Below are 15,231 nucleotides of genomic sequence, written 5' to 3' on the forward strand. Positions count from 1 at the left end.
CGCTGCGAAAGGCTTGGATCCCCCCACCAGATGTGGACTGACGGAGGGTCCTGGAGACCATCGTGACTTGCGGCTGCCTCTCTCCCCTTCCCCCACCCTTCAGTTCCCTGGAATAAACTGGCCCTGGGCGGCCCAGCCGTCGGGTTTTCCTCCTGAGCACCGGGAGTCGCCAGCCCTGCTTCCCTCGGTCCCAACCCCGACCCCGCGCCAGCTGCCGCGATCACTTACGTGGGCAGGGCCCGCGAGGCGCGCGCAGGAGACCAGGGGCCCGGGCGGCATCCGTGCTGCTGTGCAGGGAGCACTGCACCGCACTCCAAACCCCAAAACAGGCGCTAGGAAGGAGCAATTAAAACCACAAGTGCAACAAGGAAATCAAGAGGAGTCCAGCGGCTCCGGGAGTTGTCTGGTGGCGGAGTCATTAGCTGGTTGTTGCTACAAAGCCTCACCGTGTGGTTCGGTGATTAAGGAAAAAAAAATCTTTTAAACGTTGGCAAACCCGTTATTGGTTTGGAGGATTGGGTTTTGCTTCTTCTTTTTTTTTTTTTGCTTTTGTTTTTCTTTTTGCTCCAACCACGCTGCCTGAAATGTTTCTACCCCCAACGTCGTGCCCTTAAACCAAAGGAGAGGAATTCCGTGGGCAGCAGCTGCTGCTACAGAAGTTAAAAAAGAGAGAAGCCCCTTCCACTAATATCTGTAACGACAGTACCGATGTAATTCGTTTTGAATGTTCGTTTTTATTGGTGTTCCCTCTGCCAAAATGTGCTTGATTACAGAGGTTTGTCCTGTGATCATTGCGCACTCCAGACAGGGGAAGGTGCATCGACGAAGGTTCAGCTCAGGCCAGATCAAATCCAGGGCTGTTTAACGCTGAAAGGCTGCATGTTGCTATTAGTGTTAAATATATGGCTAATTATGCGTATGAAAATTAAACATCAGTGTTATGCTAATGGGGCGCCTTCAGCTGCGGATCCGAGCACTTGAGACTACCATTTAATCAAATGAATCAGTAACTAATACATCTGCACGTGTGAACTTTCACAAGATCATTTTCCCGTTCCCGTCACACCGCTAAATTATGAAAGAAATAATTATCAACACTTCCTAATTACCTAACAAAGTAATTTGGGATTCGCCGTGGGGCTGGCAGGACCGGGAACCGACAGCCCCTCGCAGCCAGCGTGGTGCGCCACGCCTCGCGGAGGTGGCTGTGTGGTGGTGGCGGCGGGGGGCTTTTGTACGCTTTTCTGTACCTAGAGCCCCAGAAGACAGAAGGCGCCGTGGCGGCTTTTGCCTCCACCAGTCCTGCCCCCAGGCTCAGTGGCACCTGCTTTGACCATTGGAGATGAGGAGGATCCTGGGCGACAATGAGAGACACGTCTACACACGGATATGCGAGCCTATCACTGGCCTTGTTTTGCCGCGGGTTTCGGTGCCCCCCAGGACTCCTAAACCCCGGGTACTCTCGCCAGACCCCAGGAGGCCAGAAAATGACCACTTGGCGTCCTCGCCTCAAGCAGAACTGAGCCCGCCGGCTCCTCGGCCCCACGCTGCGCCGCGCCCTTGGGGCGAGTGAACCCCGGGCGCTCGGCGCAGAGGGAGTGGAGAGGGGAGGGGGAGGAGAAAGGTTGGGAGGGAAAGAGGGGGTGTGTTGGGGGGAGGGGGCGGTGCGGCCGCCTTTCCTGGGAGGAGAAGCGCGGGTTCCTGGCTCTCCGCGCTCACTGCTTTAATCAGACCAGTGCAGCCTCGAGCTGGAGTGGCCAGCTGGGCCTGGAGCAATGCGAGCGGGCCCCAGGGAGCGGCGTCGGCGGCGCGGCGGCCGAGTGAGTGAGTTCGCCCGGAGGGCCCCAAACCCGACCCCAGGGATGCGGAAGAGCGGACCCAGGCCAGGGAGGCGCCGCCAAGAGAGCGCTGGGCCAGGCACCAGACGCTCGGGAGGACTGCGCTCTGTTGCCCGCCTCCGGCGCCCCCCCGTGCGCGACTCCGCGCTGGGGAGGCCGCGGCCAGGCTTCAGAGCCGCCCCAGTTCGCGCCAGACCCGGCGGCGGCGGCTAGGAGAAGCGGTGCCCGGGTCCCGGGTGTTGGGGGCAGGCGGAGGGTGGGGGTGGTAGAGGGGAGGGCGGCGGTGCCGAGACGCTGGTTGGTTTCTGGGAAGTAGGCGCGCCGGGGAGGCGGGAGGCTGCAGAATCGCGGGCCGCGGAGGTCCCGGCGCGGGCGCCGCAGCCCATTGTGCGCCCCACACGGCGCGCTCTGTTGCAGAGGAGCCCCGGCCGGGAAGCGTGGACGCGTCTCTCCCGAGGCCGGGCCGCCTCGCCCGCTCTAGTCCAGCGGAGCCGGAGCCCCTCGGACCAATCCCCGATGATTATGCAAGACAGCGGACCAATCAGCTCCGCCAGCTCATGAATATTTATGACCTTGGCTGAGTCAAAGCTTTGAAGCGAGTTTGGGGAGCTCCGCAGCATCATGCTTAGACTTTTCAAAGAGACAAACTCCATTTTCTTATGAATGGAAAGTGAAAACCCCTGTTCCGCTTAAATTGGGTTCCTTCCTGTCCTGAGAAACATAGAGACCCCCAAAAGGGAAGCAGAGGAGAGAGAGACCCACACCCAGACCCCGCGAGAAGAGATGACCATGACCACCATGCCAGAAAGTCTCAACAGCCCCGTGTCGGGCAAGGCGGTGTTTATGGAGTTTGGGCCGCCCAACCAGCAAATGTCTCCTTCTCCCATGTCCCACGGGCACTACTCCATGCACTGTTTACACTCGGCGGGCCATTCGCAGCCCGACGGCGCCTACAGCTCGGCCTCGTCTTTCTCCCGACCGCTGGGCTACCCCTACGTCAACTCGGTCAGCAGCCACGCGTCCAGCCCCTACATCAGTTCGGTGCAGTCCTACCCGGGCAGCGCCAGCCTCGCCCAGAGCCGCCTGGAGGACCCAGGTACGTGCGCCTGCCGGGGGAAGGGAGAGGAAGAGGTACAGGGGAGAGAGGGAGGGGGAGAGAGAGAAAGGAGGGAGAGGAGGGGAGAGAGTTAGGGTGGGGGTGGGGAGGGCTCCGGAGCCGTGGAGGTTTCGGGTATCCGTCTGTGGATCCTTGTCATAACGAAGAAATTTTTTTAAAAATCCATCCAACTTGCGGCTATTCAGCAAAGAATAAATCCGAGTGAGTCCCCTGGCACTGGCTGGGCCTCTGGGCGGCTCAGTGCGCAGAGCACACAATGCCCCGCTGGAAAACAGAAACCCACATGTGCACGTATTAGTCTCGGTAATTATTTATTGCGTAGCGCTATAAACAATGTATGCAATTAAGGGTAATTAAACCTCAACTACCGCCTGCAAAAATAGCAAACTTTCCCTGCAAAGGCAGGAGCTGCGCTCCTGGGAACTGCCCCAGGGCGCTTAGAGCGGCCTGGGTCGGGCCCTCGGACTCTGCGGGACCCTTTCCTGGCTTTCGGAGTTTCTTGAGCGTTCTCTCTCCGGGTCCTGCCTCCGCCACCCCTCGGTAGCTACTCGCCCACAGCCACCCCCCCCCCCCCGCCCCCGTCATGAACAACTGTCCCTCGCATTAACAACGGCCCCGCTTCTGCTGTCCCTCCAGGGGCTGACTCCGAGAAGAGCACGGTGGTGGAAGGCGGTGAAGTACGTTTCAATGGGAAGGGGAAAAAGATCCGCAAACCCAGGACGATTTATTCCAGTTTGCAGTTGCAGGCTTTGAACCGGAGGTTCCAGCAAACTCAGTACCTAGCTCTGCCCGAGAGGGCGGAGCTCGCGGCCTCCTTGGGACTCACGCAGACGCAGGTACCTCGCGGCTGCCCCTCGGTCATGCAGGCGTCCCGCCGCCGGCCTGCGCCCGGAGCTTCATTTCTTGCTCTGGCCTCAGGGTCGGGGAGTGCGTGCGTGTGTGCGTGCGTGCATGCATGTGTGTCCGCCACCCCTGGCTCTCCCAGCGCCCCTCTTTCCTCCCTCGTTCTCTCTGCCCTGGCTCTGTCGCTGCGCTCTGTACTCCGCGCTGCCTCCCGGTCCTTCGTCCCTGGACAATCTGATTAGGGCGCAGGAAGGATTTCCCTAGACGTTTTGTCTGGGGACTCTGAGGTCACACGTGCCCGAACAACTGGAACAATAGACTCGGGGCTTAATCCCTTCTTTGCCTTAAAAATGTGTGACTAATCACTCAGGGCCTGGGCCCGAGCCTCCGTCTCCCTCCTCCTCCCCCACCTCCTCCTCACCAGGTTGGGCTGGGGGTGGTCCCGGAATATCCTCTCCTCCGCTCTCTAACCTCCCAAGTCCCATACCCTGGAGGCGAAACGGGACCTTCCTTCCCGGATTTCTCTAAGACTCCGGGGAGCCCACGGGCGTTCTGATCACGACTGGCGCGTGTTTCCAACATTCTGGCCAGGATTTGGAGCAGAGCTGGAAAGAGCAAACAGACGCTAAGGAAAAGTTGATTTAAGTTCATATGAAACGTTTAACAAAAACCCCGGGGCCTCCTCAGTCAGCCCCCAACTCACTCAAGGACAGAAAGGATGGCGCAAGGAGAAGGAGGGTCGCATTGCGAATAAATTTCCTCCACTCCATTCTTTTATTGATGTTCATATTGGAATTGAAGGCTTGATGTTGTGTAGGCGCTGCGTCTTCCCCAGACAATTGCCAGGGTCGGGCTGAGTCCCTGGCAGGTGAAGGCTTGGATTCCCGCTCGCCCCTCACCATCACACCCCCTGGCTCTGTAAGAGCTGCCCCTGCAGGCCACGGGCTGAGGCCGGTATTGGGGCCTCCAAGCGTTTGGTTCTTGCGGGGGCGGGGGGAACTCTGCTCCTCCAGCCAGTCTCGCCGGCAGCGAGGAGAGGGGGAGAATCCTCTCTCCGCTGTCCCATGGTCTCCGTATCTCCCCACCACCGCGGTAGGCACAACGTACCTAGCCCAAGTCACGTTGTTATCCGCTCTTACAGGTCAAGATCTGGTTCCAGAACAAACGCTCCAAGTTCAAGAAGCTGATGAAGCAGGGCGGGGCGGCTCTGGAGGGTAGCGCGCTGGCCAACGGCCGGGCGCTGTCTGCCGGCTCCCCGCCGGTGCCGCCTGGCTGGAACCCCAACTCCTCATCCGGGAAGGGCTCGGGCGGCAGCGCGGGCTCCTACATCCCCAGCTACACGTCGTGGTACCCCTCGGCGCACCAAGAAGCTATGCAGCAACCCCAGCTCATGTGAGGTTGCCCGCCCGCCTCTGCCCGCCTCCTTCCCGTTTCCCGGTCCGGGCCACTCCCGCCTCCCGGTCCATCCACCCCGTCCGCGTGCCCTGGGCCCGGAGAAGGGCCCAGAGGGAAAGAAGAAGGAACAGGAAAGGCAGGACGCACGCTGCCTCCTCAGAGTCCCGCGCGGTCTGGACCGGCGACTTCCCTGGAGCCCACACCCTCGCCCGAACCCCGGCCCGGGCGGCGCGGTGACCGCAGAGAGCGCCCTCGGAGCGCAGGCACAGCCGCCCGAGACAAGCCGGAGCAGCAAGGCGAGCCCGCTGGACCCGACCCACCAACCCTCAGCTGTGTGGGACTATCAGGAAAAAGCACCAATGTAGAAAAAGCAAAAGCTCTTTTTTGTCCTGTCCGTCTCTTGTCTCCTTTCGCTCTGTATCTGTGCGATGACGAAGTCAAGGTCCTCGTCTGTCCGCTGTCGTCATTCTGCGGCCTCTGAAAAAAGTCACCAGGTCAGAGGAGACGCGGTCCGCCGGGCCGCCCAGTTCTGGATACTGGGACGTCGTGTCCTCTCGGACCTTTTCCTGGGGCTAACCATCTGTGTAGCTCCTTCTGGAATTGGGGGGAGCTGGAGGGAGGGGATTTTATTTATTGAGAAATGAACTTCTCCTGAGGCTGAATGTTGGCCAATTCACCGTTCTGTGGGGCGCGAGGAGCGCACGGTCCAAACGTACCGATTGCTTTAAACGCGCCCGGAAAAACGAATAAGGAGGGCCTGGTGACTTTTAACTTACACAGTAACTTTTGTACTCGGCTGGTATGGAGAGGTTGGAGTCGAATGATTTGCATTTTTTTACATGTCCCGTATTATTTTAAAAAGAAAGACATGAAGCCAATACGATTTTCTCATCTCGGGAAGAACGCCTTGGTCGCTTTGCCTGGACGAGAAGGAAAATGCAATTCCCTCACTTGGGGAGAAAGAGAGAGGACCGGCGGGCAGCGGAGAGGAAACAGGCAGGGCGGGCGTTACTGCTCTAATGCCAGTGGGCTTTAAAGTAAGACAAAAGCAGCTTTACAACAATCCCCAGGGGCTCGACCACAGAATAATGCCAGTTGCCACGCTAAGCGCACAGTCTCCAGTGCAGGATCTAATCGCTGTACATATTATTATTGTTATTAATTATTATTGTTATTATTGTTCCGTAAACATGTTGCACAAGCTTAGCTTTTTTCCGTTCCGTTGTGTGTGGCTGTAAAACCTGAGGCTTTGTGAAATGAGAATCTTGACATTTGACTTGTGAAATTTGGAAAATGTGATCAATTGAAATCAACCGTGTTTTGTGTTCTCTATGTCAAAGTTTAGTTTTATATTGAGAATGTTAACTTATTGCTTTGTATCTTGGAAAAAAAAGACCTTTGTAAATAAGTTATAAAGTTTCTTTGAGACAGTAAAATTATGGTTTTGAGAAAGAGCTGCTGTCTGGTGTGCTGTGTGAGAGGGTGCTGGTGGCCAGGCTGGGCCCCCACCTCTGGGGACAGATAATGAAGGCACAAGACTCCTGGCTCCAGACCAGGATAAGGCACCGAGGCCTGCAAGGCTTCCTGACCCCCAAGGGGTCTGATCCCTAACTGGGTTAGAAGGCTGGTGGCAAGGGTCCCTGGGAAAGGGGATGAGGAACAGGTGTGGCCTGGCAGAGCCAGGGCTCAGGAACCAAAGGGGATATGAAGGCCAGCTGAGAGGAGATGAAAGCAGAGCTCAAAGGCAGCTGGCCTGTGAGATAGAGGGCCCCCGTGCCCGACCACCTCACGGGAGGCCTGGAAGCCCTGAAGCAGAGATACCCGGCTTTGCCCCTCGCCTCCGCCAGGATCTGGCCTCCTGGTTTCTGCTTGCCCGGAGGGCGAGCGATCCTGACGCGGAAAACACCCAGCCAGACGCCGGAAAGGGGCCGGAAGGACACGTCTATCAGGCTATCCCCCAATCAATCAGTGAGCTCCGGGGGACAGTTCCAAGGCGCCACCCGGGCTTCTCCACAGCCACTCTCACCCACCCAGACCCATCCGCAACCAGAGGCCCATTCCCGCCTAAGGATCCCGGGCTTCTTTTTTTTTTTTTTGAGAAATAGAGGTGCCAAGGGAAAGACAGGTGGTTCCGCTGACTCGTTGGTACCAAAGAGCGGACCAAGTCAAGCACCCAACCGCAGCCCGTCCCCCCCTTCGTCCTGGTCTCAAGCCCAGGCCTTTAAGGGGGCACCTCCAGTGGAACTGCTCTGCTGAGCTCGCTCCGGAAGAACGTGGGCTCTAAGTAGCTAGAACCAGCCTGGGTCCCTCCTCCGCCTAGCGGCCCTGAGCCTCTGCCCAGCCTTAACCCCAGACCCCGCAGCGAGCTGAGGAAGCTCCGGAAAGCTGCTGGCCCCAACGGGCTGCTTCCAGCGATTCCGGGCTTTGGGGGGCCTTTCGCAGCGCGCAGAGGGGAGCAGAGAGGGGAAGGCAGTGATCTGTGTTGTGACAAGAACCCATTTTTCAATTGGTGCTGGTGAAAGATCAGATGTGCCTGGCTCTTCCGACGCCCTTTGGGAAGGGGAGGGGAAGAGGCGGAGGGGGGCGATGAAGGGAGCTGAGGAGGTGGTAGTGAGGGATGGAGCCGGGGACCTCGAGGTCCCTCTGGGCCTAGGATTGGGGCTTTTCTTCTCCCGCAGGCCCCCAGAACCTGGAGAGGTAATGCGGGAGATGGGACCTCGGAGACCAGGACGCGGCAGGGGACCCGCCTGGATGCTGAGAAAGGGAACTGATTTCCCAGGCTGGGCTCCTGCGCACGGGCAGGGACTTCCCTGGATTTGGTTTCCCCTGCGAGATGTGACTTTGCTAGCGGCGAGGTTTTGGCGGATTTCTCTCAGGCATCGAACTCGGGTACCCCAGATGGCAGCCAGGGCCCAAGGCCTGAAGCCACAGGCAAAATCTGTTTGGTCAAGCGGATTTTAATACTTTGAGATATTAGCTTATACTAATTTAATAATCTCTTGCTAACAGTTCAAATAGAGAAATTATTAGTTTTAGCTCAACAAAGGCGGTCTTTAGTTAGGCTCTATTATAATTATAAGCGGTTGTACTTTTAAAAAATGTTAATCTCAATATAGGCCTAATTAATGCTGCCTTGTTACTGACAAGTAGTTCATCAAATATCTGATTCAAAGATTTTCATAATGAGTATATTAATTAAACTATGAATAATCTAAAGGTGGTTATATTTAAACAATACCTCATTATAATGATTAAATACTGATTTCGAATATTATGTCTTAACAATTGTCACTTAGAAAACACAACCTTTCCTTATGTATGAGTCTGTAATGGCAAAATGCAATTTTGGGATTTTTTTCCCCTTGTTCAAAAAATGTGAACCTCATTTTAAAACACTTCTGAAATAGGTTACACACAGCTTAATGATTATCAAAATGACTCTTTTCTGCAAAAAAAGACCCCAAAGTGCGCATACAGCTGCAAACCCAAGAGGGTCAGCATCATTTCACTGTATTCTCTTCTTGATTACAAGCCGGGCCCATCAAACACAACATAATTACAGTAATTTCAGGTTTATTTATTCTAATGCAGTTTCCCCATCTCTCTGGTAATTATGAGCAATTTTTTCGCCCAGGGAATCTTTTTGCATTAACAAAAGAGATAACGCACTGAAAGCCAAATTTGCTGTGCATTGAGAAAAGGAAAAAAAAAAAAAATCAAATAGGTGCGAGCTGCCATCTCTGCAATTCTCCGGTACCGGAGCCGGCAAATTGCTTGCAGGTGTATGGAGCAAGCTTGTCAATGGCCGGGCCTCCAAATTAGCAAATGCACAGCGTCGAAGTAATGAAGACAGACTTAGCAAAATTGCCAAACAACAGATACCTCTTTAATATCTTCTCTCACACACACTCGCTCTAAAAGGGGTAGGGGTGGGGGTGGAGGGGCAGAAGCAACAATCCCCAGTCCCTTCCTTGCTTGTCTTGGGTTTCACAAGTCTGGGACTGAGAGGTCCTGCAAGCAGTAGTCTAATTGTGGAAGAACTTGGTCCTCAGATCTAGGCAATGTTTTAAAAATATAAAATTGGAAACACGTTTATAGTTCACAGCTTTCTTCATTGGTTATTATGTTTTATTTTTGTTTCCTTCTTTTTGGGATGTGCACCTGGGCTGGGTCAGATGGCTCTTCAGCCTTCCCTATTCCACGCTAGTTTTGAGAGCCACAGAAAGTTTTTAAATTCCCGCACCTATACGCACAGAAGTATGAATTTATTCTTAGAGTCGTTTGAGGTAGAAATTAACTAAATCTCTCCCCTTGAAGAAATGTTCAAATTTGTCACCTAAGGAAGGTAGTCTGGGTGCTGGATATAGAATCTGAGACACTTGAGGCCAAGAAAAGTGAGAGAAAAGAAGCAACCCAGGTCTCCAGCTGTTGTTTTTATCCTGCTATCCATCTCCTTCATTCTGTATCTTTAAAAACCGACTTCCGAATTCTCTAGTTTTTGCTATCCCACCGCCGGGGTTAAACATCCTGGAATCAAGGCTAAAGCGAACTTTTCTGCTCCCCATCTCACACGCCGTAGGAACCTCCATCAAATGCAGTACAGAGGGTCAAGTCATCTCCCTCCCATCACTCAAAGAAATCCTCCTTCGGACCCCAGTTCCACAACAAACCCTAACTCCAGTGTAGACTGGCGAACGGCTCTAAAGGGTGCCTTCCCCAGGCTCAAGAAACATGTCACCCCCACCCACTCCTTTCCTACGCCCCCTCCCCCCACCGCCTCATTCCCCAACCTTCAGGGATTAACACTTCCTGAAACATCAAGTGTTTTTATAAAAAGGAAAAAAAATAATCCTGACATCGCTGACAAGAAGTTTTGATGGAAGAATTAGCTGGTGCATACATAATCACTCCCCACCCTCCTACTCCCGGAGCGGGAGCCGCCGCGGCGGGCGCAGCGCAGCCTTCCAACCCTCTGAAAAATGAAACCGGTTTCCACCCTTACCTTCTTCAGTGTCAATTTCAGATAATCTGGACACAATCTTTGCTACATCAAATCAAAAGGGTCGAAGGCGGCTTTTGGCTGGGAGAATGACAAGAAAGAAAAGGAAAAAAAAAAAGGAAAAAAGAAAAAGGAAAAAACCCCCGAAAAATAGGAAATACAAAACCGACCAAACCAGCAAACAAAACCAGAAAACCAAAAAGAATCCCCCGGCCCCATCCTCCTATCCTGGGAGCAAGGAGTGGAAAGAGGTCTCCAGGACCAGGCGCCTCCGAGCGCCGCAGCCTTTTTGCAGCGCTGCGCTTGCAGAATAGGACTGAAATTTTCGGCTATATAGCCTCTGTCTTTATAGCTGATGAAAAAAATTGCAGATTATTAGCATAAATGTTTACTCTTCATTACGCTGATGACATTGTGCACTCGAGATCTTGGTAATCTTTGGGAAAATTATGAGTAATTTTTAAAAATTTTAAAGCAGCAGCAGTTACCATGCAATTCAGGCTAATTCTGCGTAGGCTCCGAACGGATATAATTATCGAGGAGTCAAGATGTTATGCTAAAAACTATGCATTGATATTCCCATTTATTATGTACATACAACTTTGACAATGTTGATGCTTGAAATAGCAGGAAATTGTCTTGCGCAAAAATTACAGTCCATATTAGGACATCTGAAATTGCGAAGAATTATATAGTAATTGCAGGCTTTCAGATGGGAGAGCCAGAATGCTCAAACTAGTGCAAATGTGGATAAAATTACAGATCAGAGCAAAAATTAGGGAAAAAGGGGGTCTGGGATTTTTCAGGTTGGCTATAGGATTCCGGAAGTGTCTAATGCCACATGATTGCTGCAGCTTTAGGGGAGACATTCATGCCTCAAATAGCGCCTTGGCCGGGGTGGGTTTAATTGAATTTCTTGGGCTTTTTCTTTTAATAGGGGCAAATGAGAAAATTGGCCACCCAAGGCAAATTTTCACTGTTCTCCCCGTGGACAAGTCGGGAAGAGAATCCCTTTCTCCGAGTGCCTGTTCTCCCCGGGTTGGATGCCCCAGAGGCCCCGGCCCCCGCCCTAAAAGCGGCAACTGAGCAAGAAAGTGACTGAGCTGGAGCGCCGCACCCCTCCCCACCCCTGGCCCCTTTCTTTTTCTTTCCAGTTCTCCCCTTCTCTTTGCTTCGGCCCCTTTTCCAGATTCTTGCAAATTCCTCCCCAGTGCAACCGGGTAGGGTCCTGGAATCCGCAGGCCGGGCCCAGGGGGCAAGGGGTGGGAGCGGGGCAATTGGCTGACCGAGGAGCTGGTGCCAGTCGGCGATCACCCCAGGACAGTGTGCTAGGTGCCGCCCAGGGCCGGCGAATACGAGCCTGCTACTTGGAGGCTTTGGGACGAGAAGGGAAGGAGTTGAGGGTCCTTGGGGCCCTCCCCGCGGCGACCGCCTGGGTTCTTCTTTGGTCTCTACCGCCCTGAGATAGCGCCCCCCCCCCCCCGCCCCCAGAAACACGCGCTCCCCACTTGGGCCGCGGGTCCCTCGGACACAGAGATATCCTGCGACTTTAAGAAGCGAGGCCAGGGCAGTGGAGGGACGGGGCGGGGCGGGGGCTGCCCCAGAGGAGGGGGCGACGCGGCGGCTCCCGGCCGCAGAAGCCACGGGAGCTCGGTCACCGCTCGGAGCAGCCGAGACTCGTTTTGGTTCCGGGGCCGGAAGTCCCCATTGTTCTGGGAGCGACGATTTCGTCTCTAAGGGTGTCCCAGACTCCTGGACCACAAAAAGGAGGGGAGGAGCAGGAGTGTTTGAAGCCCGCCATGTTTGCCTGTGCGGGCCCGAGTCTGCCCTCCGGGATCACCCCGGCGAGCTCCCTATTAGTCCTTCCCTCTCCCTCACTTCTCCGGCCCCGAAGTTCTGATCCTTCGCCCGAGCCCGCCTCATAGATCCTTGGCTCCGCGCCCTTTCCCCCAGCCCCCAGATCCTAGAGCTGGCTGGGCTCAACCCGGGACGCAGCCGGTGGCACCAGGACTCGAGCATCCCCAAAACAGGCTTCCAGAGAATCCCGGGAGGGCTGCCACGCAGCCGGCAAACTACTAAGTCACTGCAGTGTTTGCCGTCTGGGTTCTCCTCCCCCCACCCGGCCCCCTCCCCCGAGGACGGCTGAGGAACCGGAGCCCGAGGCGGCCCCGGGAAGAAAGGTCCATCTAGGAACTCTGCGTTCTCACGTGGAGGCGCCGAGGCGCTGCTCCTTCGAAACCTGCCTGCTCTTTCTTTTCTTGAAACATTGTCTCCCCCGCCCCGCCCCTCCCCGCCCGGCCCCAGGCCCCAGGGCGGAATGTAACATCTTGTAATGTGGCAATCACTGCCAAACCCGTCCCCGCGAGGGGAACTCCCGCCAGGGGGGGCGGCGAGGGATGTGAGGCCTCAGCATCCGCCCAAGCTGGTGTGGTGGGGGTGGGAGGGGGCGGGGCAGAGGGTAAGGCTTGCGGGTCAGATCCCAGGTGGGGAGGGAGGACCCGGCAGGGGGAGAATTCCCCGGGGCTGTTTGAGTGTCTCGACCCTGCGAGAGCCCGCCGGTCTCTGGAGAGCCTAGTCGGACAGGGCCAGGGGCGCGCGTAACCGGGACCGCAGCATCGCGCCCCACCCACCGGCTTCCCGGGACCCCAAAGTCGAATGCAAAGGAACCTGAATTTTAGGAGGAAGAGAGAATCTGTAGCTGCATTCTCAGAGAGGTCTCTGACCCTAAGCAGGTTTAAGCCACTGGTGGTCGCTGTTCCCTGTCGGGAAAGGAGCCGGCTTGTTACTTTTGAGCGAGTGCTTGGGACCGGGACGGGCACGGGGACGTGGGGGGTGGTGGCGCGGTGTGGGAGTGGAGAGTTGCGCCTGGGTTTTACCGTCACCGAGGACGACTATTTTTTGAAATGCAAGGAGGCTTAGTGCTCCCTGACATGGTTCTCCTTGTGGCGGAGGGTGTGGGGGTGTGTGTGTGGGGGCCTCTAATAGTGGAGGGGACCATTCAACCACTTCTGCACTCCTGTTTCCCCTTCCTTTCTCTTCCGCCCTTCTACCAGAGAACTGTTTGTAAACAAAGCTCCAGTCTTCCCGCGCTCTCTCCGCCCCATCAAACCCGATACTTCCCCCAAACTCGGCCCGCCAGTCTCGGAAATCCTTACACAGGACGGATATTCACAATTTTCACAAGTAATCCTGAAAGGAGGCCGAGGGGAAGCCTCCTAAACGGTCCCACATTGCAGCCGCGCTGATTAGGCCTGGGATCCATTCCCTTTCTTCTCTGCCCTCCCCAGCCCGGGAGCCGCGGGGCGGGCGGCGGGCGCTGCGGCAGGGGGAGGGGGGTGTGTCTACGCCGAGCGGAGCACCCGGGCAGCGGAGGGGTGACCGGCGGCCGAGCGCGCGCCCAGGGATGGGGGGCGGGGGGAGCGGGAATGGGAGGAGAGGGGCCGCGGGCGCGTCCGGGCTGCCTGCTTCCAGAACTGGAACTCAGTGCCAGCGCTCTGCCAGAGTTCCGAGCAACCTTGCCAGGAGGTGGAGCGGAGAGGGACGGGCACCCCTCACTCTTGGGCTTCCCTCCTCCTGCCTCCCAGCGCTTGTCATATCCTGTCTTTGGCCTGATATTTCACGGGAGCAAATGGAAGGGGATTACAATGAAGATTTATGTGTGTTCCGAGCGCGGCTGGTTTCCCAGTGTAGGGAGCCGAGATCGCTGCTTCCCATTTCCATTTTTCATTCGCGCTTTGGGAGCGCAGTCGGGCGCGGGGGGAGCGTGTCTGCGCGGCGGCGGGCTGATCACAGGGCTCCGAGGCTCCTGGCGGGCCGCGAGACTGTGAGAAAGGCTTGCCAGTGCGTCGCCCCCGGCGGGGCTGGAGCCGGCCCCCGCCTCCCCCAGCCCCGGCTTTGTTTCTCCCCTGGCTCAGCCCTCCCCGTCCCCGCCCCCTCACTTCTGGGACCCGGGCGCATCCTCGCTCTCCCTTCTCTTTGCCCTTCTCCTTGTCTGCGGAAACGCCCCCTTCCTCTGGCCCCTGCACCCTCCTGCCCTCGGCTTCGCCGGCTTCCCGGGGAAAGGCGCGCCTTGGCGTTGCCCGACCCCGCCGCCGCCGGGTGCCAGGTTCGGTGACTCCGGCGAGTCTGTGGAGCCTTGGCCCACCCCGGTGCTGGGACCGCCCGCCCTCCCGGCTCCCAGGCTCGCTCATGCCAAGGCCTGTTGCGTGATTCCAACTTGGGCTGACATTCCCTGCCCCGGGCGCTCCGGCGTAGGCCTCTTAATCATCTTGTCTGCTGCAGATCCTCGACACCAGCCAATTTACTGCCCCGTCTCTCCTCGTGGGTTTCAGGAGGGGGAGGGGAGTGCGCGCAAAGGCGGGGAGGGCACAGTCAACCGCAGGAGGAAGGCTGGCACCAGCTACTGGCACTCAAAGAAAACCATGGAATTTGGAGCTGGGGGGAAGGGGGCCAGGAATGCGGGTCTGCTAGGCGGCGGCTGCTTAGGGAAGCCAGAATCGCGGGGTCAACAGATTTCAGGCCAGGCCTCCCTAGCCTGGGAAACCAATGCAGGAAATGCAAACGGACACTGGATTGTGTAGTCTTCCTGCCTTCCCCAGAGCTCCAACTCCCTGGACCACACTCTGTTGTAAACCAGACTCGATGCAGGCCCCAAAACAATCTGGCCAGTCTCTTAGGACCATGTCACTGAGCCTAGAAGTTCACCCCCATCTCAGGTCTGTTTTTTGGCAGAGGCGAGTTGAAGACACACAAGGATGGCCTGAATAACCATCCTAGAGGAAAGGAGGCCTGGATCCTGCAAGCAGGGCTCTCTGGCTTGCCCCCAACCTCCTGTTTAGCAGAGGTGGGGCCCTTCAGAGGGGATGGCTGAGGTTCAGGCTCCCCTGTAGGAAGCTGTGAGAGCTCCCCCTGCCCTAGAGTGCTGCTCTTCCACACCAGGTGAAGTGGGAAGGCCTCTGGGTCACTGTGGGCCTCATAATCTCTGGCAAAAGTAAAGGATCCCTGTTTGGGGGTAAAACAATATACTACTAATATACTAT

At 56.3% G+C, this 15,231-nt stretch overlaps 1 protein-coding gene and 1 long non-coding RNA gene across 4 annotated transcripts in view; one reads left to right on the forward strand and one right to left on the reverse strand.

Moving 5' to 3' along the window:
• Positions 1 to 10,516, reverse strand: part of LOC139076633 (uncharacterized) — a 28,209-nt gene extending 17,693 nt beyond the window's left edge. The window contains exon 1 of the long non-coding RNA XR_011528419.1: positions 10,196 to 10,516. This is a non-coding gene — a long non-coding RNA (uncharacterized lncRNA). The remainder of the gene's footprint in view (positions 1 to 10,195) is intronic.
• DLX1 (distal-less homeobox 1) lies at positions 1,658 to 6,645 on the forward strand. Of its 3 annotated transcripts, none has more exons than XM_070580174.1 (4): positions 1,658 to 1,820; positions 2,256 to 2,934; positions 3,592 to 3,791; positions 4,940 to 6,645. In XM_070580174.1, the coding sequence occupies exons 2-4, from the start codon at positions 2,622 to 2,624 to the stop codon at positions 5,192 to 5,194; spliced, it is 768 nt and encodes a 255-aa protein (XP_070436275.1). In that variant the 5' UTR covers positions 1,658 to 1,820; positions 2,256 to 2,621; the 3' UTR covers positions 5,195 to 6,645. The 3 variants fall into 3 exon arrangements, with proteins under 3 accessions (XP_070436275.1, XP_070436276.1, XP_070436277.1); XM_070580175.1 differs by having other exon boundaries at positions 1,694 to 1,824; XM_070580176.1 differs by lacking the exons at positions 1,658 to 1,820; positions 3,592 to 3,791 and having other exon boundaries at positions 2,478 to 2,934; positions 4,940 to 5,151.
• Positions 10,517 to 15,231: the final 4,715 nt, after the last annotated feature.

The sequence above is a fragment of the Equus przewalskii genome, chromosome 17 (genome assembly GCF_037783145.1).
Source record: "Equus przewalskii isolate Varuska chromosome 17, EquPr2, whole genome shotgun sequence".
NCBI classification, from domain to species: Eukaryota; Metazoa; Chordata; class Mammalia; order Perissodactyla; family Equidae; genus Equus; species Equus przewalskii.

Coding starts and splice junctions, on each gene's coding strand:
- DLX1 (XM_070580174.1), top strand. CDS start 2,622: ATGACCATGACCACCATGCCAGAAAGTCTCAACAGCCCCGTGTCGGGC. Junction 2,935..3,591: donor GAGCCGCCTGGAGGACCCAG/GTACGTGCGCCT, acceptor CTGTCCCTCCAG/GGGCTGACTCCGAGAAGAGC. Junction 3,792..4,939: donor TGGGACTCACGCAGACGCAG/GTACCTCGCGGC, acceptor CCGCTCTTACAG/GTCAAGATCTGGTTCCAGAA.